The sequence below is a fragment of the Tamandua tetradactyla genome, chromosome 3 (assembly GCF_023851605.1).
Source record: "Tamandua tetradactyla isolate mTamTet1 chromosome 3, mTamTet1.pri, whole genome shotgun sequence".
NCBI classification, from domain to species: domain Eukaryota; kingdom Metazoa; phylum Chordata; class Mammalia; order Pilosa; family Myrmecophagidae; genus Tamandua; species Tamandua tetradactyla.
This window is the reverse complement of record NC_135329.1, coordinates 10,698,474-10,723,524: the sequence shown is the minus strand read 5'-3', so window position 1 is coordinate 10,723,524 and position 25,051 is coordinate 10,698,474. Positions and strand designations below refer to the sequence as shown.

General features: G+C 51.1%; 1 protein-coding gene across 3 annotated transcripts in view; it reads right to left on the bottom strand.

Moving 5' to 3' along the window:
• Positions 1-3,614: 3,614 nt before the first annotated feature.
• Positions 3,615-25,051, bottom strand: part of DPYSL5 (dihydropyrimidinase like 5) — a 117,770-nt gene continuing 96,333 nt past the window's right edge. For all 3 annotated transcript variants that reach the window (XM_077152356.1, XM_077152357.1, XM_077152358.1), the window contains exons 4-13: positions 23,569-23,748; positions 22,657-22,725; positions 21,259-21,303; positions 19,167-19,242; positions 18,176-18,332; positions 14,437-14,578; positions 13,113-13,255; positions 11,060-11,267; positions 6,231-6,399; positions 3,615-3,906 (exon numbers count right to left, since the gene is read on the bottom strand). In XM_077152356.1, coding sequence (XP_077008471.1) covers positions 3,821-3,906; positions 6,231-6,399; positions 11,060-11,267; positions 13,113-13,255; positions 14,437-14,578; positions 18,176-18,332; positions 19,167-19,242; positions 21,259-21,303; positions 22,657-22,725; positions 23,569-23,748 — 1,275 coding nt within the window. In that variant the 3' untranslated portion in view covers positions 3,615-3,820. The remainder of the gene's footprint in view (positions 3,907-6,230; positions 6,400-11,059; positions 11,268-13,112; positions 13,256-14,436; positions 14,579-18,175; positions 18,333-19,166; positions 19,243-21,258; positions 21,304-22,656; positions 22,726-23,568; positions 23,749-25,051) is intronic.

Sequence of the window (25,051 nt, the reverse complement as noted above, 5' to 3'; positions counted from 1 at the left end):
CAGAGCTCTAGCTCTTTACAACGGCCTGTCTTGCTTGTAGGAGGGTTACTTATCTAGGAACAGCAAGCAAAGTTCCCCATACCCAATATTTCCTCCACACCACCCCAAATTCCCTCATTTGAGTTTTGCCTTTTGGGTTAAGAAATAAGTACAAGTGACCCCATGGTAGTGGAAGCAACAATTTCAAATCTACCCTTTAGTGTGACTTTGATCAGATCATCCCTGCCAACATCGAGCTGAGCTATATAGAAAAGGTATGGGATGGTGCAAGGTGGCTCAGTGGCAGGATTCTTGCCTGCCATGCCAGAGACCGGGGTTTGATTCCTGGTGCCTGCCCATGCAAACAAACTGCATATATATGGAAAAGGTAGAGAAGTCTTGGAGGAAGTGGAAGGGATTTGGGGGCACAATGGGTCAACCCAAAAGGCAGAGCCAGAGAGCAGCCTAAAGGCCATTCAAAGACACATGGCATTAGGACAGCCATTTGTCATGTCACTTTATGAGACCACAGTTCCATCAGTCAAGAGCTAACCTATGTGGAGCCAGGGGTACTGGATTTCCAAAATTGTAGCCAAGAGAACAGGCGACAAACAGGAAGTGGGAAGCCCACGTTTTACATTTTCTATCTAATGTTTCCCCCTAATGATCACTGTTTGAGGGAACTCGGCACCCACCAGAACTTCTAGACTCTTAGGAGAGAGGAGTGAATACTAGCTCTTGGGTCACTGAAGATCATGTCCCTCAATTTCATTTCCACATCCTGCTGAAGCATCCCAGTGAGGTCGCATCTGCACCACCTGGGAGTGATGGACCAAAGCAACCGAAGCCGCACCCCGGCCACAGGAGAAGAAGTTCCCCACCAAAACCCTCTTCTCTGAAGAAACACAACTGAGACCAAGTGAGAAGTAGCTACAGTTTAATACAAACCTGCACCAGAACACAACGTGTCAGGGTGTTTTGTTTTTGCCTCAAATGGGTGGCTAAAGCACAGGACCATGTGTCATCTTGGGGTTGACACAATTTTAGCACCATGACATTTATAGAGGAGTGAAGTCACTTGGGTGCTTGGAGTGCCAGAGGCTCCCTCCTGACCCCAGGCTGTGCCGCCGCCTCGGCAGTTGGTGGGGCATTGGGTTTCCGCGTGGTTCTGTGGTTTCTGGGTCCGTATTGGAAAAGCCCTCATCACGGCATTGGCTTGACAGAGACCTACTGTGGTCTCCTAGCACTATACACACACGCACACACACAGTAGTACAATTTTTCTGGTAACTTAACCCCACAAACCTAGAGGGCAGCTAAGGCAAGAACAACAGTATTTATTCAGCAAGTACAAGACCAGTTTGAGAGCTGCATTCAATGCAACCAGAGACCCTTTTTGTTCCAACCAGGAGTCAGTGGACTGGTGATGGAGCTGACTGGAACTCTGCAAAGGGGAAAGGGGAGGGTGGTGGAAGCTGACCATTCATTTGGTTCCCTGAACCTCCTTCTGATTTTCCATCTAAGTTCCAGGGCAAGGATGGGTCTAGGTAGGGATTAGGGGTGGATGAAGTGGAAGGCTGGAGTAGAACCACTTTAAGATGTGGTCTCCCACGCCATGGACCATCCATCTCTTGGGTGGAGGCACTCAGAGAAGGTAAAGCTTTCCTAGCCCAAGCAGGGATGCTCTGCCCAGCTGGCCACCACCGCTGCTCTGCTCTTTGGCATCTGCACAAGGTCCATGACCCAGAGAGGGAGGAAAGAGATAAAGATGATGTGCATGGTACCAAGGGGTCAGTGTCATTGTTTCCCTGATACTCAGTGCCTTTCCTGGGCTTGGATCCCCACCTACTGTCCCCAAGGCTGCTACCCTACATGAGTCTCCTCACTGTTGCTGCTCCTTGGGTTACCTCTGCTCCCTCAGTCTCTAAGTGAGGAAAATGGGCGTAAAGGCAGAAGTATGTGGACGCAGTGGCACATGGCAAGCCCCCACCACTTAACTAGCCCCGGTTCAAACAGAGAATTTGTGTGGGTTGGTCGGCAGTGAAGATGAGAAACATGTACCTACACGTGCAAAGCACAGAAGATGCCCACCCAGGGAGTCAGTCTTCTAGTTGGTTAAGCTCCCTGTGGGATGTACATCAGACAACGCCCCACACCTCTTCTCCACAGCGAGGGTGACAGCCAGGGTTATAAAGGGAGTCCTGGACACTTAGAGGGGCAGAAGAGCTCAGCTTTCTGGGCCTCGGTTTTCTCCTCTGTAGACTGGAAGGAATGACACTTGCTCTGTTTGTCATGAGGAGCAAACGTGGACTCCTATCTAGAAGTGCTCTAAAACCGTGAAAAGCACTGTAGGAATGTGCAGGGAGAGCCTTTAACCCAAGAACCAGTCCAGAGCCACACACAAACCTGGGCTGCTCAAACCATATATGCACCACGGAAACACTTCCGCAAGGGGGGGACGAGGCTGTGGCAGAGTCACCTCCCAGATTGCTCAGGAGTAGATGGAGATTACTCAACCTCCAGTGCTCCTTGAGGAAACCTCTGGAGCTTCGGAGTCAGGGAGGACCTGCCTGGATGGGGGAGGAGATGGAGGCCATGAGCGGGTGAGGATGTGGAACTGAGCACAGGAGACCACAGGATTCTGGCAGCGATGGGGCTTCTGCAGTCAGGCCTCACTGCCCTGGTTCTCCCTCCCTGCTATCTAGCCTGCCCCTCTCCTGCTCTCCCTCTCGTAGCAGGCACAAGGCCTCTTGCCAATCACACAAGGAGGAGAAGCTGGGCCTCTGTCCAGCAGGGGAAAGTTACAGGAGGCTGGGTGTGCATGGGGGGTTAGGGCCATGCGTGACCAGGGGCAATTGGGAGGACTCCAGGGCCAGCATCCCAGCCACCCTCTCAGCAGGGAGGAAAGTAGACCGGGAGGGACAGGGAGGGGAAGTGGGATCCTTGAGTCCAGCACTGCCCACCCCCACCCCCCATGCTCTCTTTGCCCTGGGGCTGTCTGGTTGGTGTCGAGTGCAGCGTCTCCTAAGGACCATGGATATTCCTGTTTCTATGCTATGCTAGTGACACAAAGCACCGTTATTTTTTTTTTTCCACAGGATGCACAAACAAGTCAAACCAAACCACTGCGCAAACCAAACGTGCAAAACAAAATCATTTACACGCGCCTGGCACCAAGCCTCTAGCCTCACACCTCACCCGGCTCGCTCTTCTTGGCTCAAGGCTCCCAGTGGGGCAGGAGGAAAGACGCTGGTAAAGGGTGCTGGGTGTCCCATCCACACCCACCCAGGGGTCAGAGGGGAGTCAGGAGAATTGGAGTGTCCTGGGCATGGCTGGGAAGCTAACATCCTCTCTGACTTAGGAAATGTAACCCTGGGGCCTCAGGGGATGGAGAAGGGAAACCTTTTCATTTTAAACACATCTGCTAAAGTGCTCTGGACAGCTGGTGGCCAGCCAGGGGTCAGGGCACTAAAGCCTGAGTTTTCCCTAAGCCAGCACATGGAGGCAGGTGTGAGAGGAGGGGCAGGGCCAGGCTCTATGCATTGGGCTCTGTGCATAGTGTGGGGTGCTGGGGTTCCCGGCCCCCCGCGAAAAGCCTGCAAGGCCAAGGCAGAGAAGGACTACAGCAGGAGGAACACATCTCAAAGTGCCTGTTAGGGTTGGCTCGAAGCACAGTGAATCACGTTTCAGACATGGGAAGGGCTCCCCGGGTCCTGTGGCCTCCCCCCCACCAGGTGGTGTGCTGCCCAGTCCAGCCCCTCCTGCACCCTGCAGCTGTAGCCGGAAGGTGTGTGGGCTGCTGGAAGCGGTGCATCCTCGCTTGGGGGGCTAGTCAGTGCCTTTACCAAATGCCGCTGGACCTGCCTCCAGGGGGCGCAAGGATCCGAGCGGAAGCTCGCTTTGGAACATGGTCATCGATCTGAGAACCTGCAAGTAAGGAAGCACATAGGTGAGCTTGGCTGCTTTGACCTGGGCAATCAAACCATGGCCCTCCCTGGCCCCCTGGAGGCACGCAGGTGCAGGGTGAGGTCAGCCCTTCACGTGTATGAGCTAACTTAATCCTCTGTCCCGTGTGACAGAGGAAGAAACAGAGGTCCAGAGAAGTTACAAGACTTGCCCAGTATTACAGTCCCCAGGTGGGACAGCCTGGATTTGGGCCCAGGTGTTCCAGATTCTGGGCCTTTCCTATTCTGAGCCTCCAGTATTAACTACATGACTTGGCTGCCTTTGCTGCCCGCCCAGGCCTAGGGCACATGGCTTCTCGTTGTGCACGAAGACCACAGCAGACCGCGGTCTGCCCTGATGGAAGTGGCAGAGAGTCCTTTGCTGGCACACGGGCTTTTGCACAGAGGCCTTGGTGCATGAGGAAGAGCGGAAGGAGGGAGGGCACACTGCTATTTTGGAAAATGAAAGAACTGCCTCCCAGTGACTCCCATCTTGAAATCCCAAGACTCAGAACACGAGGCCTGTGCCCTGGTCTGAGCCGATGAGAGTGTGTCGCTGTCTACACCTGGGGGGCCTTGGGCTACACCAGACAGTCTATGCTAACAGTGTGATTTATGGGGAGGAGCCTCGGGCCATGCAGTTTCAAACAGACCCAGGCTGGAGACTAGGTGGGCGGTAAGCCATGCCCACAAGAACAGCCCCCAGTAAAACCCAGGGCACCAGGGCTCGGATGAGCATCCCTGGTTGGCAGTACTCAGTGGGTGCTGCCACGTGTCATTCTGAGAGGAGAAAGTGCTGTCCACACGACTCCACTAGGTACAAGATAGCTGGGTGCTCGAGACCCACGTCTCCTGCACCTTTAATCTGTATCCTCTCTCTGTAATAAACCATAATGTAAGCCTAATAGCTTTTCTGAGTGTATGGGTCCTTGCAGCAAATCACTGAGGGTGGTCTTGGGGGCCTCCCAGTTTGCACCCCAGGATCCCTGCCTGGCTCCCCACAGCAGTGGCCCTCATGACCGAGCACCACTATCTCATCAGGGCATTTCTGAGACAAGGAGATGGAGAGCGGAGGCCAGAGCATGCCCTCCCCCCAGACAGCACCCATCTCTTCTACCCCAAGCTGCACGGAGCACAAAGCTGGGCACAGAGCAACGACAGCAGGCTGTCTTCAGCCCTCGCCTGAGCACCTGAGCTCTTCGTCAGCTTCCCTCTGATTTTGCCAGTGCACTGGCCTCTTCGCCCCTAGCAAACCCTCGCTCCTGAGGAAGGAGCTGGGCCTGGCTCCCCTCTGAGCTCTGGTGCTGGTACAGCCCTCGCAGGGGGGCCCATGTCCGGGCTGGTCCCTTCATGCCGGGAGACTTGGGCCCTGCTCCTTTCAGTGGTGGCGACAGAGTCCAGCAAAGCAGCCCAAAGGACAGGGCACCATTCAGCCTCTGTGTGTCCTCCACCCAGGGTCATGGCTGGTGAGGCGACGACACCCCCCACCCCTTAAATACTGCAGGGCGCTGAGTCGGTCTTGTTGACAGCCATAAAGTGCCCGAGAACAGAGTCATGGCCTGGAGGAGCCAGGGCTCAGCCTGCTGGTGTCAGTGGGAACGGCTGGAATATGAGAGTCAGGCCTTAAGACCTGGGGCAGGACACTTCCACGGAACCCAGAGATCCTGCAGACCCAGTGGGGCCAGGACGTGATCCAAGGGACAAAGAGATCAGAAGCCAAGAGAGAAAAGCAAGAGAAAAGCATTTTATGTAAAGTTAATGAAATATATTATACAGAATACAATTCCTGGTGGAAAAGAAGACAAAGGAGAGATCCAAGTGGGCAGAAGATGTGGGAAGGTCAGAAGGCGAAAAGGGAATATTGGAGATAATGGGCCTTTGGAGGGGCTGGCAAAGAGAGAGGATGGCAAGTGGGATGAAAGAGGGGTTATAGGGTACAGTTCCATCAGCCACAGAGAGGAGCACCCCTGTGAAATCAGGTCATCTCTGGGGCCCCCCTATGCGCAGGGTCCTCAAGGGGTTTCAAGGGGTGGCACTACCTGAACACTAAGACACAGAGAGCCCCAGGCGGCCACGGCCTGCCAGCGCGGCGGGTGCCCAGGCCCCAGGAGGGCCCTCCCTCCTCCCTCCTCTCGTGACCTCTGTGTGCCTCTCACCTTGGAGCAGGCACCCAGAACTGGACCTGGGGAAGGGGAAGGAGGGAGGAGCTGGGAAGGAGAAGCAGGCCCCGGCTCTGGGTGGGCCTCTGCCCTCCTCTCTCCCTCCCACAGCCCACTGGGGTCTGATGTCTGATGCTGATGCCCTTACCGGAGAGGCTGAAGCTGGATTCGTGGAGGTCCCTCATGCCCCCATGTCGGGTGACGGGCCGGGTAGGGGTGTCTGCGAGCGGCGTCCCCATCTCCTTTTTCCCAGGATGCACGACAATGGCCACATCCCCCAGGTAGGGAGTGCGGTCCACTGCCCTCACCCTTAAGGTCTAGTGAGAGATAAAAAGACAAAAGGCAACACCATCAGAGCCAAGGGACTCCACCGTGGCCTCCTCGGTGGTGCCGGCGGAGCAGATGCCCCTCTGCTCGCCACCCAAATTACTGCACGTGACAAAGGACTCTTGCACCTCGAACTTGGGGCAGGAGAGTTCCTTCCCTGTACCTCCTAAATAAAAATGAGGTTTTTGGATAGTTTTCTTTTTCTGCAGCCCTGGATTCTGTTGCATAAAAGTTGAAGCAGAGAACAGAAATCATGACTGGCTTTTTCTTGGCGACTCTAAGTAATCATTGTGGTAAGTGCTTTAGATATAGGAACTCTGGGTTGAATTTGCATCACCCCCGGGATATTCACTGGAACATCCTGCTGAATTTGTTTCTATCAACTTATTTTTTTCCTTTTACTAGTGGGGGAGCACAAATCATGGGCCAGATGCTGTTCCAAGGATTTATAGGTATTAACACATTTCTTATGTAACTTTATGAGGGAAGTACTAACCAAGGCCCAGAGGGGTTAAGCAACTTGCCTAAGGTCACACAGGAGTTAGGCTGAAGTCTGGCTCTGGCGCCTGCTGTCTCAACACAATAATATGACCACTATCCCTGGCTGCTATGGAAAAAAGGTGATGGTTCGACTTGTCACTGATTCCAAGGCCTTTCCCCAAGTTGTTTCTTGTTTCTCGTTCTTAATAAAACATCCTCCCTATCCATCTGTAATGTTTTGACCCTGCCAAACCTCTATTGGGTTTTGTAAAGGTGACCGCTTCAGGCCCCCCATCTGCTTCAAAGACCTTACTGCTATCTCAAGGTGTGAGTGCAGACGCTGGGAGGCGGTGGGTTCTGTGCTCACGCCGTCTCTACGAGGCAGGGGCTTGCAGCTTCATCCCAGCCTCACGACCAGAGGAAGGCTGTCCGCCCTCCGTCCCGTCAGCAGATTTCCCGGGAAGTGCTCTGATGGGGCCAGCTTGGGCCACATGCCCCTACCCACCCCCAGAAGGAAGCCGGGGAGAGAAATTGGCAGCATCCAAGGTCAAAAGGGGAAGGAAACTGGTACCCCAAAGGAGAGGGATGCTATTTCTAGAGTGGGGAGATTGCTGGGTGGACAAAACAAATGTCCACCATAACCCCCAAAGGGCAGCAGTTCAGATTCCTTCAACTAAAATATTAAGCATAAATGTCTCCACAGGACCTCCCGCCTTCGGTATCTTCTCAGCAGCATCGAGGCTCTCAGACTCTTCTCAGGCTCACTGCAGGTGCTGCATTCTGAGAGCGCAAAAGGGTCTTCAAGAATTTCAGGCTTTTCTTTGAGGTATATTTTGGGAACACAAGGGGACCAGGAGGTCCTCTGAAATGCGCTGGCTTTTATACCACAGCATAGATGGCAAAGCGCCCAGTGGGTGCCTTTTCCTTCACCCTTTCTTCTTAGAGGAGTCATTAGTCTTTTGACCATGAGCTCTGAGGGAAAGGGCCTTTGAACTGAGTTGGGTAAGCTGATGCTTCTCCATCTGGCTGGCCCCAGGAGCAGTCTCCTGTGAATTGGTCTCAGGTTTATATTTTTGTAAGGATGGCTTTTAGAAGGCTTGAAACATTTTCTTTGCTCTCTTTGATCACATTTACTGGCTAAAATACCCTTATAGGGAAGGTCACAGAACTGTTGTCAGATATTCATTTTTAGAAATTGAGATATAATTCATATATCGTAAAAGTTCACCATTTTAAAGGGTACATTTCAGTGTTTTTTAGTGTATATATATGCAAGATTGTGCAACCATCACCCCTAATTCCAGAATTAAAAAAGAAACTCCTTACCTGTTAGTAATCACTCCCATTTCTTCTCCTGCAGTTCTAAATAACCACTAACCTACTTTCTGTCCACAGATTTGCCTGTTCTGCACAGTTCCTCTAAGTGGAATCAAATGATATGTGGCCTTTTGTGTCTGACTTCTTTTACTTTGCATGTTTTGCAAGGTTTGTCCATGTTGGTAGCATGTGTCAGAACTTCACTCCTTTTTAATGCTGAAGAATATCCCATGGATATGTATCATTTCCTGATCATCCATCCACCATTCACTTCCACTGACAGGCTATTATGAATAATGCTGCCATGAACACTTGTGGGCATGTTTCCGTGTGGAGATACGTGGTACATGCCTGAGACAGGAATTCTGGGCCATATGGTAACTCAATGTTTAACATTTTGAAGAACTGCCAAAATTTTCTGAAGCAGCTGCACATTTTACATTCCTTCCAGCAATGTATGAGGGTGTTGCCTCCCTGCCAACACTTGTTACTTTCCGTTTGTTTGAGGGCAGCCATCTGGTGGTCAGATATTCTTGAGTTCTTTCTGGCACATCCTCCAGAGGCAGAGCTGAGACCTCCTGCCCATGACCCACATGTGGGAAGCAGCTGACCTGAGACCTTGGCTTTGCTTTGGGATTGAACCCCATGATAACTCACGTCCAGCTTATTTGTGCTCCTCCACAGTCGACCTGCCCTTGACTTCTGTGTCTCTGGGAGAGAAGGGCTTTGGGGTTCTCTGAAAGCCGGGCCCTCTCATATGGAAAATTTGTCAGCAGAGTTATCTTTTGGTGTAACTATGCCCTTTTATTCTTATGCTTGAGACGATGGATGCTCGAATGTAAGTTTTACTCACCCAGAGTGGAGGGGAGCGAGCCCTGGCCCCGGGGACTTGCACAGCGAGGAAATGCAGCTGCAGACATGCTCACATTGCCCCCTGTGCCTTCAGGAATTCAGGCCTCCCCATTCGCCTCATCGCTTAAACTTCTATCATGTAATCAAAAACGAGGACCAGAAACCAGCATAATCCCGCCACCACATTCCCGTGGGCCCCGCGGTATAGGAAAGCTGGACTACAGGTTGGGCAGGCAAGCAAGTAGCGGCTTCTGTGAACAAGCTGGTGGCCAAGGGGCTCTACTGCCTGCCAGACTCAGGATGAAATAAACTTTGCCAAGAAGATGGTGGTGGAGGTGGGGGGGGCGGTTCAAGAGGGCAGGAAGACCACCTGGCCCTGTTCCCCGCCACCCCACCCCTATCCAAAGGAAGCTTCATCCCTTTTAGTGGTGGGGTCATCCAGGGCTGCCGCCTGCACAGCCCAGCAAGAGGGAGAGGACGGCTGGGAAGGGCAGGGGCTGAAGCAGCCACCCCAGAAGGCCTTTGGGTGGGAGCAAGGAGGGGAGGCCTGAGGGGCTCAGTAGAGAAACTTGATTTTTGCAAAAAGGACTAGAGAACTAAAATAAAAAGAGAGGAGGGCTGAAGAGGCCACGTGACCATTGAGTGCAAGTCTAAACAGATGTCTCAGCAGTAGGGTGGCCTCGTCTGTTCTCCCTAAGGTCCTTTAAACCTCGTGCCCCCTGGTGAAGCTGGAGCTGTCAGGGGAGCCAGATGGACTGACGCAGAACTGGCTCAGCGTCTACGATGTGGGTGGGGCTGGAGCATGGGGAGAGGTGGGACCCAGGAAATGCCTCCCCTGAGCTGGCACTTAGGAAGGCAGGCTGAAAACAGATACCGTTTTCCTTGGTTTCCCCATCTGGACATATAAGGAGCTGACCGACAAGGCCAGACTCGGCCAATTTCCTGACTCTCACCCAGAAACCTTCACTAGCACCTTACTTCCAGAACACAAATTAAACTCCTGCTGTGTATAGAGGACAAGGTGGGGTGGGGGTGGAGGCTGTACTGGGGAATGGAACAAAAGAACAGGATACAGACAAAGGAATTGGGTCAGTAAATTTTTTTTAAAGGGATCAAATATCTTGTAAGTATGTTCTGATTACAACAGTGACATCTTGGGGTAGGAGAGAACTATTAGGCCAGAGGCGGGCTGAACCTCCTGGGTCTCCATAGTGATACATTTAGCAACACTCGGCTGTCCCCAGCCAGCATCCGGAAATAGCCAGGTGAAAACATTCTGAAGCCACAATAGTGTTTATACCAGGAGAGGGGAAGGAAAATAGCACAATGCATTGAGCTATTAGTTTGTCAGATTTGTTCTTTTCTGATTATTTGGGATCTCCCTGCAGAGGCCAGGGCTCAGCTCCCATCACCTGGAGGTGTTGCTAAGGATTCAGGTTGGATTCTCTAGGGTCACTCCACAGGGAAGGCTGGACAATGAATCCCAAGCGGGGAGGTGAATGTGTGCACCGGGTAATTACCTACCAGAGGACAGGAGCGCCTGGTGGGGAGGTACAGGCCAAAGCTTGAGCCAGCACCTAGCACACTTCACGGGCACCCCCATGGCAGTGGGCTCCAGGACGGCCTGACCATTTCCCAGTGTTGGGAACCCAGACTCAGCAGAGCCCACCTAACTGACTGCAGTCACAAGGGGGTTTTCAGGGAAAGAGCACTTCCAGGGCAATCCAGAAGAATCCTCCTAGAGAAAGGATGCCGGGGAGAGCTGTGAGCTTGCCACAGTATACCCCCAGCTGCAGGAAAAGGGGTGACACTTCCCAGGGAACTTCCTTTCATTGCAGGTGCTCCTTTTCGGCCGTTTCCCTTTGCAACCGCTCTCAAAGCGAGCTGTGGCCGCACGGCGGGGGCTGAGATTGCTCCGGCACCAGGATCGGGTGCAAAGCAGAGTGAGAGCATCTTGGAGATTTAACCCGGGAGGCTTCGCCCTCTCCCCACACATCTTACCTTCTCTCTCTGGACCAACTTCTTGTAGACGGTATCTGGAAAGGACCTCAGGGGACAGAACTTGCCGGTGCCCTCGGCGCACATGAAGACACCGTTCTCGTACACGACGCGCCCCCGGCTGATGGTGACGAGCGGCACGCCGTGGCAGCGCATGTTCTCGTACAGGTTGAAATCCCCACCCTGCACCTGGGTGCTGGCTGAGATGGTCCTGGTGGGGAGGAGAGGAAGAGAGCTGCGGGCAGGCATGGGTATCCCAGCTATCCCGGAGGCTCAGAGGGCAGGGGTCATGCATCAGGCACCCCTCCCCCGCCGCCCCCCAGCTGCATCTGTCACCGGCACTGGGTGCCTGAGGGAGAAGGTACGGTGTGTGCTCTGGAAATGAGGGTGCAGGGTGGTATGCAGGGAACCCTACTTTGCCATTCAACTCTTTTTATCGTCAAAACCTCAGCCCTGGGGATATGGGATGTATTCATTCTTTTTTTTCTCTTCTTTTGATTTCTTTTTTTGGAGTGATGCAAATGTTCTGAAAATGGTCATGGTGAAGTAGTACACAGCTATGTGATGATACTGTGAGCTGCTGATTGTATCAAATGGTTGGACTGTATGTGTGGGGATATTTCTCAATAAAAATATATATTAAAAAAAAACTCAGCATCTTTTTACCTATTTTGCTCACTGCTATATCCCCAGCACCCAGAAGAGTGCCTGTCAGACAGAAGCACTAAGCAGGTATTTGTTAAGGGACTGAATGAAATGTGTTGTAATATTAAAAAACAATCCCCTTCTTCCCTGCCCAAATCTGAGAATAAAAATGGTGCTCTGTAAGAGTAACTCCTGGGCAGGCCATGGTGGCTCAGCAGACAGAGTTCTCGCCTGCCATGCCGGAGACCCGGGTTCAGTTCCCAGTGCCTGCCCATGCAAAAAAACAAAGAGTAACTCCTGACACACTTCATTGATTCATTCAACTTGTGTTCATTAAGGCTGTGGGTGCTGGGCTCTGTGCCCTCCATTAGAGAAGTGGAGGGATGGCGGAAGAGTACAGAACTGCATGTCAGGACCCCTGTTCGGTCAGCCACTTATGAGCGCAGTGACGGGGTGCAGAGTGGGGAGGTTCCCTCTCCTTCTCTGGATCTGAGTTTCTTCATTGGTAAAATGGAAATAAGAATTCCAGGCTGGAGTGCACCTCAGGGCTGTGTGGTTGGGAAGGGAAAGCTGAAGTTGTTTATGTCTCCACAATTGATTAAAAAAAGAGAAACTAAAGAGACAATGACAATTAAATGCAATTCATGATCCTGGAGTCCATCTAATAATGGAAGAGAAAAGGTTCAAAGGGACATTATTTGGACACATGAAAAACCTGGAACATAGATTTATGGAGTAAGCTTTATATCAGTGTTAAAGTTCTTGAGCTTGATAATTGCTCTTAAGGGGGTTACATAAGTGAATAAATATCCTTTTGCTTAAGAAATGAACAGGGAAGTATGTGTTCACAGAGCATGATGTATATGACCTATTCAAATGTTTATAAAATAGACATATGGAGGGGTAGACAGATGGATGGACAGATGATACAGATGGGTGATAGAGATGGATAACAGGTAGATGGAAGGAAAGAATGATATAACTAATGCGGCAAAAATGTCATAATCGGAAAAAAAGTGAAAATTGGTGGGTCTAGGTATCTGGATGGGAAGTATGTTGAAGTTGTCTGTATGGGTTTTATATTATTTTGGTAACTGTCCTGTAAGTTTGACATTATTTTGAAATCAAAAGTTTAAGAAACACAATCAAATGAGAAAACAGAAGTGAAACAGCTTTACAAACTGTAAAGTGCCATGCAGATGGCGGGAGCATGGCTCAAGACTGCCTTGTTCACTGCTGCATTCTAGTGCCTGGCATTCAGCAGGTGTGCAAATAGTTGTTCAACCAAACACACCCTGCATATACTTCTCTGGGCTACAAGGAGCAAAGATGATATGCCTTTGGAGTTCTGCAATACGAGTTCCTTAAAATCCCAAGTCCCTCCAGCCCTGGAGACCAACAGCAAATTTACTTTGTAGCTTCTGGGTCCCACACCACCACGTCGGCATCGGCTCCAGGGATGATACGGCCCTTGCGGGGATACAGGTTGAGAATTTTAGCGGCATTGGAACTGGTAACTGCCACAAAACGGTTCTCATCCATCTTTCCTCCAACCTGAAACATTGCAAAAGTCTCAAGTTAACAGGTGTGTGCCTCCAACTGGAAGCCACACTTGACCCTGAACTGCAGCCTTTTAATTCAGTTCTTAGAGCAAAGCCTCTAAGGAGGTGGCTTGGCTTGGTTCCACATGCTCACTCAGTCCTTTCTCTTGTAAACCAGCTCCAAATGTCCTGTGGGCCCATGTTCTAAAAGGCTGCCCACCCAGCACAAATCCACCTCCTCTTTATAAGGCCAGCTCTACTCATATGCTCACCATGGATGCTTCAGGAGGCTCCCTTCACATGCAAAGGATCATATATTCTGTGCTCTAGAAAAACACCTATTGCCCCAGCCACCCACCCCTATAGACTCTCTTCCAGGGGGATTTCTTGAGCCAACTCATGAGCCATCCCCTGAGTTGGCAGCTTAGACTGGGGGACTTCAAATCTCTTTGGGGCTCATACTCTTTGCTGTATCTAATCCATGATAGGTTTCAACCCAAAATACTTATTCTTCACGGGCAGAGGAAGTGGTATTCAAATGAAGTGCTCGTCCCTATCTCTTTTGAAAAGCAAGTAATCAACATATATCAAGAGCCTTAAAAATGTTCAGATCCTTGGACCCAGGAATCTGCCTTAAGGAAATAATCAGAAATGCTGACATAATCTCATGTGCAAAGAGGTTCTCTGCAGTATTGTTTCTAAGTGCAAAAATCTGAAATGACTTAAAGTTCTGAACATCAGGGAATGATTAAATTGAGTACTTCCATCGAAGAAAATAGTAGTAGCCATTTAAAAAGATGTTTTTAAAGAATTTTTATTGAAAGATGAAGATTCTCAAGATATGATGTGAAACAAACCAAAAAAAGAAAAAAGAAAAAGAAAGATGAGCCTCGTTATCAAAGTAATGCATAGTACAAGCATAGAAAAGCAGTCAAAAATGAAATATACCAAAATGTTACTAAATGGCAATAATTTCTAAGGGTACGAAATTATAGGGATTTTTTTCTTATACGCTTCTGTATTTTCCAAATTTCTACAATAGGCCTTCTTACCTTTCTAATCAGAAAAAAAAAAAGATCTTTTTGTTTTGTTTCTGAGCAATGCAAGAAGCTCCTAAGAACTTTCTTTGACAGGGTTCTCCAGAATAAAAACTCTTCCTAGGATTCAGGTGGGGGAAGGTTCCAGAAGACTTACCACACCTCTCTCCCAGATGACACTCATGCGGTCCTGCACGCCACTCACGCCATGCGGGATCTTGGTGAAATCCTCCTTGCCCATAGCCTTCTGCTTCGTGGTGAATGGCCGGTGGTCTGACGCCACGATGTTCAGAGTGTCACTGGGCAGAGGGAAGGGAGGAACCAGGTGACGGGAGGGAGCTGGTGCCCGAGAGGGTGGGGGACAGGTCAAGGAAAAGCCTTGGCCTGGGAACTGGTCACTTAGGAGCTCTGTGCTGAGTTACTGGTTGAACCTTAGTCTCCCATCCACAGAACAGGAACACATCTGTCAGAGTCACAGGGGACATCAGTGAGGGCCTCTGGGGACGTCCATCTTTAAGAGTAGAGTTATGATAGTGGGCAGAGAAAAATCAGATGAAGGGTTTAGCCAAAGTGAGATGAGGGCAGTGGTTTTACTCCTGGGAAATCGAATGCCAACTCCCCTTTGCCCACCCCATCCCCACGGTCCCAGCTGATAACATGCTTGGTCGAACATTCACAGGGTCTACCGTCAGTTTTCCCAAATTATTTGAAGCCTCAGGCTCATTCCTTGCACATGGGGGCCCCCATGGCCCAGAAAGGGTTAGGATGGGCAACCCAGCCAAGAAGTGTGACCGAATCTGCCGACAGTATGCAGGTCACCGGGCTCGTCACCACTGCCGTGCATCACCATCATCCTGCCCCCCATGAAAGGTTGTGTGGGCTCCCGTGGGGCTCCCAGGCCAGCTAAGAGCTTGGGGCAGAGACTGACAGCAGCAACAGAATGCACATCCCAGTAAGCCCTCTGCCAGATGCAGGAGGCAGGCAGCTAGGGGCGAGAGGCAGGGTAGAAAATGCCCTCCTTCATCCAGGCAGGGCACCCCAGCAGCCCATTTTACCCTGTGGGCACAAAGGCCCTACTCACTTCCCAAGAGGAAGCTGGGAGAAGGCGCGCTCTGACTGGCAAGAGGCAGATCTCTAAGGCTCTCGCTGATCGCCACCCCCCACCCCGCAGCCTCCCCTGGACCTGGCAGGGCTCAGCCGCCACGGCTCTTGCCAAATGGTTAATGGCCTGGGCCAAGTCAATGACTTGGCTCATTCTGTGGCCTGGGATGAAAGAGGCAGCTCTGGGCTGTCCCACAGATTCTTCTGCAGAGCAGAGGGACATCGCTGAAGTCCCTGAGTTTCCCACTTTCTCCAGATATGCAGAAGCCACCAGAGATAGTAAGGGTTTCACCATCTCCTCAGGGTCATGGACCCCAGGCCAGAGACTCCCAGGGGCCCCTGGCCAACTCCGATTCTGTAATCTGCAAGTGCTCCTGAGCACAGGCCCACACAGGTGCCTTCGGACACATGCTGGACGAGTGCGTCCACACTCCACAGGGTCCCAGGGCCTCCCCGCGGGACCCTGAATCGGGAAGCTATGAAACAGCCATCCCAACTCTTTAAAGTTCAACACACACCTGTCTTTGTTAAGTACTTTAAAGTGTTACATATGCAAACAATAAAAACCTGGTCCCTTTAAGAAGCTGATTTTAGAGGACAAATAACTCTAACTATAGATTGTACTTTTTCCCCCTGATTTATCTTAAGAAATTTCACCCTAAAGTAGATCATTATGAAGCTGCTTGGTTTTTTTCATAGGTACATGATGATTGGGTTCTGGGTTCCCTTAGTATTTTACATCACAGAAATAACCAACAATGTTTTAATAAAAGCAGTATAGCAATCATAAATTCCTACAAATAATTAAAATGTTAAAATTATGTCACAAATCCTATGAAATAGCACACATTTACAAAATGCACCAATTACAAAAGGATTCAAAGTACTCAACACAAAATTATAATCCTATTTAATTAAATAGAATTAAAAAATTTAAATAAATTTGACAAAATAGGCTAGATATAAAAACGTAAATTATTCAATGAATAATACTTTTTTTTTTTTTAACCTATTTGAGTTTGCACTTGTTTCAAAAGATTCCTTGACCTGGGAATCAAGCCCAGATTATTATAAGTGGGCCCTGGATAACTTGCTTGCTTTGTTGTATTGATAATGATGAAAAGCAGGCTGGTTTTCCCCATTGAAGAGCAGTTGTAAAAGCCAAGAGCGGCTCTAGCACGTCTCCCTTCCCTCTCTCTTGCCCTCTCCATTCATTCGAAGCTGAGAGCCGCCATGCTGGCTGTCTCAGGGCTCATAGTCGCTGCCCCTGTGCCAAGGCCTCCCTGCCCCTCCGCAGAGGCTGCCCCGCTGCCCTCCACTCACACCTGACGCCCCCCCACGACTCTTCAGGCTGTTAACACGATAGCACAGTGAGCAGGAACTTTCCTATTCATTGTTGGCAATCAGGACTGAAAAAGGCTAAGGATGTGGATGAAGCAAATACCTCACGACCTAAGAAGGCCACCTTCCATTGGGGCTGGTTGGTTCCCTCGACTGCCCCTCACCATCACCCCGGAAGAGGCAGACCTCACCCCACCCCACCCCAAAGCAGAAGACCAGGCAGGGACCAGAGAGGGAAACTGAAGTGCTGGCAGAATGGGGACCGCCTCCCCCTCTTTCTTCTCCTTATGGGGTGATGGTGCTGAGCGGGTGTCTCCCCAGTCCACCCCAAAGCCAAGGGCGGGCATATGAAGAAATGCACTTGCGGAGGAAAGGGGGTTGGCAGTGGGCAGGCAGCAGACGGGTGGGCCTGCCCCCCACCACAGGGACTGGCACAGCGACGTGAGCTGCTTCTGGGCCAGGGGCATGGCAGGCGATGAGGCTTATCCCGCCATGCCCGTGCCCGTGCCCATGCTCACAGGGCACCACTGGTGCTGGGAGCTGAGAGGGGGCAGGAAGAAGTGTCAAGCTGGAAACATCTTTCCTGCATAGGGACTGTGAGGGGGTCACATACAGCTCCCAAGTCTGGACGTGTGGCCTGCACAGAAGGGGCCCCCAAGGTCAGTCACCTTTTGCCTGAGAAGCAGCAATAACTAGTGAAGGAGTACAGAGGCATTTCTGGGTGAGCAGATGAGTTTCCCTCCTTTTACCCTAAACCTCCCCTTCTCCCCCCTTCCCAGCTGGGGGGGACACAGGGGAGGGGGAGGAGCTGCCCTTTAAACTGGACTGCACTTTAACACCCGAAAGCAAAGAGAGCAAAGCAATAGCTTCTGCCCAAAATCTCACTAAGGGAGACAAGGAAGCTAAAAGCCGTGATTGGGACCAAAGAAATCTTTTTCATGCCCCACCGACTTCAGGCAGCTCATGAAACCATTTTCTTTAGATCAGGCCTGAAGGGGAAGAAAAGGAGTGCGAGAAAGAAAAGCTGGAGAAAAGGAGAGCTGGGGGGAAGGCACGAGTGGAAAGATGGGGGAGGTGAAGAAGAAAACGGGAAAAAGGAAAGGGGAAAAGGAAGGGGAAACATACAAAAGAAAGAGACCTGCAGGAAGGGAAGGAGGTGAAAAAATGAGGGGCGTGAGAGGTGAAGATGAGAGAGACAGAGGTGCACAGCCCCACCCCACAGCTCCCGGGGGGCTTCAGGACACATCATCGGGTCCTCAGAGATGCCGACGCACAGTGCCTGCAGCCGCGCGCATGCTCAGGGGCTCTCAGGATGGACACGACGTGCCGGGCTCCAGAGAAGAGAAGCCAACTCATCCCATGGGCATAGCGGGCCCTGACCTGGGCCTGATTTGCTCGGGGGGGCCTGCAGGGCGTGGGTCCGGGGCAGGGAGCGGCCGTGGCCAGCGCCTTACTTGGCCAGCAGGCTCATGAGGTAGGCGGAGGTGTTGGTGTCCAGTCTCAGGGGTGGCACTGTGACGAAGGCGGCGGCGTGGGACCAGTCCTGGTGGTAGTAGTGCAGGCCCGTCAGCGTGGCGTGCGCCGTGGTGGTCTCGGCCAGCACCACCTTCCCTGGAGGAAGAAGAGTCCAGACCGAAGCCAGCAAGTCACACAGCCAGGCCGGGGCTCTCGCGTCACAGGCCAAGGAGCCGACATTGGGGGACAGGGGAACCCGCCTGGCCAGCTCGGCCAGGTGGCTGGGTGGGTGGGTGCATGTCCAGGACAAGCCCCGAGCAGTGCTGGGGGGAATGGGTGGGTGGGGTGGGGCAGGTGTGGAGGATGCAGCCACATGGGGGGCATCTACATGGTTTTCTGTAGTCCCCGGGGATGCCCGGTTTTGAACAGGTGGCAGCCGTGAGTGGCTTTAAGAGGACCGATGGGGATGACATCTGCAGCCCGGGCTGGAGGGCAGGGGGACGAGAGCTGGGAGTCCAGCCAGGTGGCACCACCAAGGGTTCTAAGCCCCTCAGGCGGCTGTAATGGGAAGTTGGACCCATGCCATTATTTCTCCAGGGACTTCCCAGGTATCCCCTGAATGTTCATTGGAACTGGTCCAGGATTTTATGTTGGTTACCAAGGCAACCATCAGCAAAACTCAAGAGGCCGAAAAGATACCCATTAACAAGTCGATTTAAATCTTGGAAAATTTTACCAGACCCAGGAGAGGTGGCAGACACTTCTGTAAAGCTGTTACACATGCAAAGTGGAAAGGAAAAAACCGTGACGCCGATGGACTGAACCTGGGCTAGCATAGCACCCAGCAGCCGAGAAAAGGGGAGAGAAAGGCTCAGGCCGGAGCCTCAGGAACTGGGGCCGGGCAGTGTGCTGAGCTGGGCCATCACCTCCCATCTTGCTGCATCTCTGCGGACATGTGGCCGCCCTGTCCATCCAAGCCCATGGACTCACCTTGCATCTTAGCAGCTGCGATAACGTCACCAGCCGAGATGCTGGACACGTTGACCAGATAGATGGGCGTGTGAGTCTGAACATGGGAAGCACAGCGGGAAGTAGAGTGTCAATCCCATAAGCCAAGGAGGTACCCCAATGATCCCCACAAAATCACTTTTTGCGCCCACTGCACCACTTGACCCCACCCTCAAGGGGACAGTCTGATCCTCAGAATGCAGGGCTGGCAGTACCCCCAGCTGCAGGGATTGCCCAAGGCAAGGACGGGCAAGCAGCTTCCGGCACCAGAGCCCACTGTGGAGGCCATCTGTGAGGGCACCTCAGGCAAGGGCTAAAGACAGTCCAGCCCTGCAGCTCTGATTTTCTACCATCCAACTAGCATTCTCCTTTAACAAACTCTTCTGGACAGCCATGACAAGTATATAAGTTAAAATGAGGGACTGTTTTTCCTATTTTAATTTCCCATTCATGAATGGGATGACCTAGAGACATCACATATTGTATTCCGTTTGTAAAAGTATATGCTGACTGCTCTCTGAGAGCCACCTTGCCATGGATGGGATGTACCTTGGAGAAGAAGAGAATACCAGGGCTTCAGGTTTTGTGTCTAGGTTAGAACAAGACAGATCTTGCGCATGGACACCTGGATTCCAGCACTGATGAGCTTTCCCTCCACCCAGCTGTGTGGCCAAGCCACTAGCCCAAACCCTCCAGGCAGGTGTTTGAGCTGAAATATGAGGAGCTGCCCTTCCTAGGATCTAGAGCTTTCTCTATTCTGGGACACATTTCCATCCAGAAATAACTGCTGGAATAACTATTGTTAGGTTGATAAAACCATGTCCTTGTCCAATTGTCACACAAGATGGCTCATGGGAAACTCTGTTTCCCCAAATGTTACTCTGAAGGCTTCTTTGCTTATCAAATTCGGAGGACATGATGTTAGGGGCCGGCTTGAGGTTCCGTGTGCTTAGCTCAGGGCCACTGATGCTCACTCTGAGCCAGCTGGACTTACAACCTTTGTTTGTCCCTGACATCCCAGTACCAACCTTCACGGTCACCTCCTCTGGGACAGCCTGAGTCTTTCCAGAGGAGAGGTTCTCAAATGTTAGCATCCTCTAGAATCTTCTGGGGGGCTCATTAAAATCCAGCCTTGCTCCCCCAAACCCCATTTCGAATCTAGTGGGTTTGGATGGATGGAACCTGGGAATGTACATTTCTAGCAAGTTTCCATTTCTAACCAGTGAGGCTGACGCTGCAGGCCCAGGGCCCACGTCTTGAAAACCAAAATTCCAGAGGTGGTGGTTCAGGTGATCTGAGCAACTGGGACCCTTTCATCATGGGTTAGAAGCAGGAACAACCCATGAACAGGGCTCGACTCTTTCTAAAGTACTTTCCCCTCTAAGAGTCCTTTGATCCTCATAAATTCCAATTTTATACAGAATACAACACCAGTAGCCTTCTGGTGCCAAGTGCTAATAACAGGGTAGTACAGAAGAACCCTGTGTCTTATGTATGATTTTTTTCTGTAAACCCACTACTTTGCTAACAAAACAAAGAGGCATAGTAGCGTGGTTAAGTGACTTGCAAATGATTGAAAATCTCATAGTTGGTAAAAGCCAAGCTAGAAGGGGCCTATTCCTATTCCTAGACAGGGCAGGACCAGAGCAGGCTCGCTCGCAGCACACCACGTCAGTACCTCAACACCCTGAGGGGAGCTCACCTGAGCCACGCTGAGTTGTGAAATCAGCGAGTCAGGGCCATGAGCTTCCCTGATAGTTCTCTAAGTAAAACTCACCCTAGTCCTCTAAAATAAATAGCCTCCTAATGCAGCGGGGCTCTGCAGTCCCCCACCTGCCCCTCCACCGCTTGACCCGGCCATGAGCCGAGGATTCAGCATCAGTAGGGCCGAGAGGGGAGGGGCGAGAGGACGCAGGCCAGTCTGCGGGAACCCGGTCACTCAGCCCACAGTTTCAGGATCCATGAGCCGGGCATGGTGCTGGTGCCCACAGCGGAAAGGGACCCCAAGGCAGAGGTCTGTTTCTGACCCTGGAGCTGACATGGGACTTAGGGCGGCAGGCCAGGGTCCACGTACCCTGTTGGCGATGGTGATGACACGGTGAGTGGCTTCGGCTTCCAGCTGTCAGGACAAAGGAGGAGGAAAACAAGCTGCAGCGTCTCCTCCAGGTGAGCCCACACACTCCCGGAACCCCCACGGATGAGGTGCTGTGCATCTGACCCACGGCCGAGGGGCCTACCGCACCCACCGGGCTGGCTCAGGACAAACCCCAGGCAGGGCACCAGGCAACTAAGTCCTGGGACTTAGCTTAGCAGGCACATCCTTGCCAGATGCCACACAGGGCTTGAAAGGTGATGAGACAAAATTAAACAAACAAAAGGAGTCACGTTCTCCCTGTTTTCTGGAGTATTCCCTCACAGCCACCTCAGAAACTGCAGAAAGGAGCCATACTGGCTGATTTCAAGCTGGAAACTAGCTTATGCTGGAGTTTATCAGCCTTGGCCCTACGGATGTTTGGGGTTGGAGAATTCTTGCGGGGTCTTTCACATGCACTGAAGGATCTTTAACAGCGTCCCTGGCCTCTACCCTCCAAATGCCATAGCAGCTTTCCCACCCTTTCCCCCTGCAGTTGTGACAACAAAAAATACCTCTAGACATTGCCAAATGTCCCCTGGAGTGGTACATTCAGCCCCAGTTGAGAACCACTGGCCCACACCCTCCGCTTTAGCTGCCCAGATCTGGGGCAGGATGGAGGGGCCTCCCCTGACACCTGCTGTGGCAGACTTGGTTCTCTGCATGACGACAAGTCCCAGCTCATCCCTGCCTCCTTCTCCTTGACCCTCAAGCCCACCCCATCAACCCCTCATTGATGGCTCTGAAGGAATAAGAAAGTGACTTCGACACCTCCGGCCCCCCCCACCCCACAAATGGTAGGGAACGTCTGAACTAGGTCGTAGGGCAAGAAGGCATTGCTTGTCTAACACGGTCCCTCGAGCAGAATTCCTTAGCAGGGACTGTAAGGCCAGCGCAGAGGGCAGAAGGCTAGCTGGGCTCCTCGCATCCAGCTCAGCGATGGGGAAGAACAGGGGTGCATAAGGGCCTCTGGATTCTGGCAGGAAGGGCCCAGAGCTTTCGCCACAGGCTCACAGGGGGTCCGTCTCCCAAATACTGAGTAACTGACAGGTGAATTCCTCCTAAAGTCTGAGGGTCCTTCAGGTCTGCCTTTTCTTTCCTAATTCAGTTCTGGGCAGAGCCGCCCCTGGTGTGCTAACACTGCCACCCCCAGACCCTGGAAATCAGAAACACGGAAGCTCAGCTGGGGGAGGCTGCTCCCTGGGAAGTTTCCAGATGGAAATTCCGCCCATGGAGAAGTGAGGCAATACAAATTATATCTACTAACATCTTTTCTATCCCCAAAGACTCCGTGAATCTACATGAAAGAAGTTAACAGAGGACACAAGACATCTTCCTCACCTCCTCCGAACGGCTGATCTCGATTCCTTCCGGGCCAGTGATACCCAAATCCAGTGCTTCCTTAGCGCCCTGAAAAACAGAACAAAAAAAAAATTTTGAGAAAATCAAATTCCTCCTTTGTCTCATTTCTCTTCTGAAATAAAGAAAGGGCAGGACCAGAGCAGGCTCGCTCGCAGCACAGCTCTCCTGATTCTCACTCTAAGTGATGGAGCACATCTTTTCCTCTTAAAAACACAGCTCGGTAATTAGCCAACAGGCCTGCGTCACCAAAGACAGACAGGCTTTACCAATCTGAAACTCAGAATCTCCCCGCTGGAAATCTAGACACATGTCCACCTTCCAGCAACTCTTACACTAACTCTCACCCAAGTACAATCTTAGCCTGGGGAGCACAAGGGGCCCTTTTCTCTTAGTACTAGAGAATGGATAGCTCGGCTATCTCAGCTGCTCTGAAGAGGCTGAGGAAAGTGGAAAGCTGCGTTTTATTTATTCTGTATGTTGAATCTCATTAAAAATATTTTTAAGGGCTGCTCTAAACTCCTTTGTCATAATGGAATTTAAATGAGCTAAATGTCATAAGAAAGAAGACATAATCAGCTAAGACTTAAGAAAGTCTTGGGATTATAGAGATTTGTTTTTTACAGACAGTAGAAAAGTTGAGATCTTCAGACCAAATCTATGGTGTTCATATCTCACACTTTCTTTTCTTCCTCTTTTGAAATGTTTCTTTAAAAATAATTTTTATTTTAGGAAGTTATGTGCAACCTAAAATTTCCCCCTTTCAGCCACATGTATACTGAATGCTACATCATTCAGTAGTTTCACACGTTCTTTCACAGGATAGATGGTGAGGAACCCCCCCAGAAGTGTCCGCCCTGCTCCCCCCACCTCCGTTCTCTCCCGCAGACTTGCCTCGGCCACGAGCTCCCCATTCTCAGCGTGCACTCGGGCAACTGCCCCAATGTCCTTGCATGCACGCAGGACCTGGTACAGCTCGTTGTCTCGGAGCATATACAAGTCCTTGTAGGTCATGAACATCTGGAACGAGTTGACTCCCTTTTCCCTCACCAGCGTCTCCATCTCCGCCTTCACCTGGAAGGTAAAATGCAAAGGTGATACCACGTGATTACAGGTGTTCGAGACACCGGTGGGCAGCTGCGGGCTCAGCGGGTCAAGTCAGCATATGAGCAACCACCTGCAATCTCCTGCTAGCTCACCTTCTTCCACCCTGCAGAAGGTGCCAGGTCCCGTGAGAGAGTAGAGGCGGGTGTCCTCAGAAAATTGTCAAGTGCTAACACAGGTGCTATATTGTCCCGTTGCAGGTGTGTTTCTCCTATCATGTAGGCATGTTGGGTGCTCTGCTTTCTTGTTAAGTGCCCTGGCGATTTTGACTTCTGTTGCTTGTTCTCCCCAGCAGGGTTACAGAGAAGGCACACTAATGCTAAAAAGCTAGAGACCCTGGGGAGAATCTAACTTACAAATAAACAGAAATGTAAACAAAGCTATGTGAATTTAAGGCAATTTGCCCAAACATTATTTATATTAGGAAAAAATTGGAAGCAACATTTGTCCAAAAACGGGGAGATAAATTGTGGTACATCTACTTGTCAGAGTATTAGGTGGCCCCTGCCACGAAGGCTAGACAGCAAAGTAGAAAATGCTCACACTTAAAGCAGAGAAGTTTCTATCTCGAAAGCATATATATGAAAAAAGACTGGCAAGGAATAAGCTAAAATAACACTCTATTATTCTTTTCTATTTTCAAAATCTGTAATTAGAAAAAAGACTTAAACTTATAAAAATGAATTTTAAATTCTAAAAGCATAAAGTCCTCACAACCTCTGGGATCATAGGGATGGCTGTCCTCGAGGGGTTCCTGGAATCTAAGGGTACCCGCTACTCCAGCCCACCTCCAGGGGGAGGAGGCGGAGGGAGACTCGACGGGGCGGGGTCACTTGAGATAGGGACTTGAGCCGGGAGCAGGGGCCTTCGTGGCCGTGGGGGCTCCGAGACCTTCCAAAAGGCCAGACTAGAAGGAATGGGGACGACATAAGCCCCGATCTAAAGGAGACACAAGTACAGTGAGGCATTTGGTTACCAGCTCAGGAGGGAGCCAGACTCTTTAGACCAAGGTCCAACACCGAAGAGCTTCAAAAACCTTCTCAACCCTTGTCACTTTTATGTTCCCTGAACCTACCAGAGTTTTGGTAGAGGGTGCTTAACAAATCCTTCATGAGGAAATTAAGAACCAGGCTGCTTTCCTAGGTCAATAAAGCAATAAAACTCCAGAAACAAAGCAAAACCTAAATGCCTGTATATCTGCTTTCAGAAGGAGCATGGAGATAGGCACTTGCCCGCCATCCCCGAGGCCCGGGGCAGGGAGAGACAGGCAAGC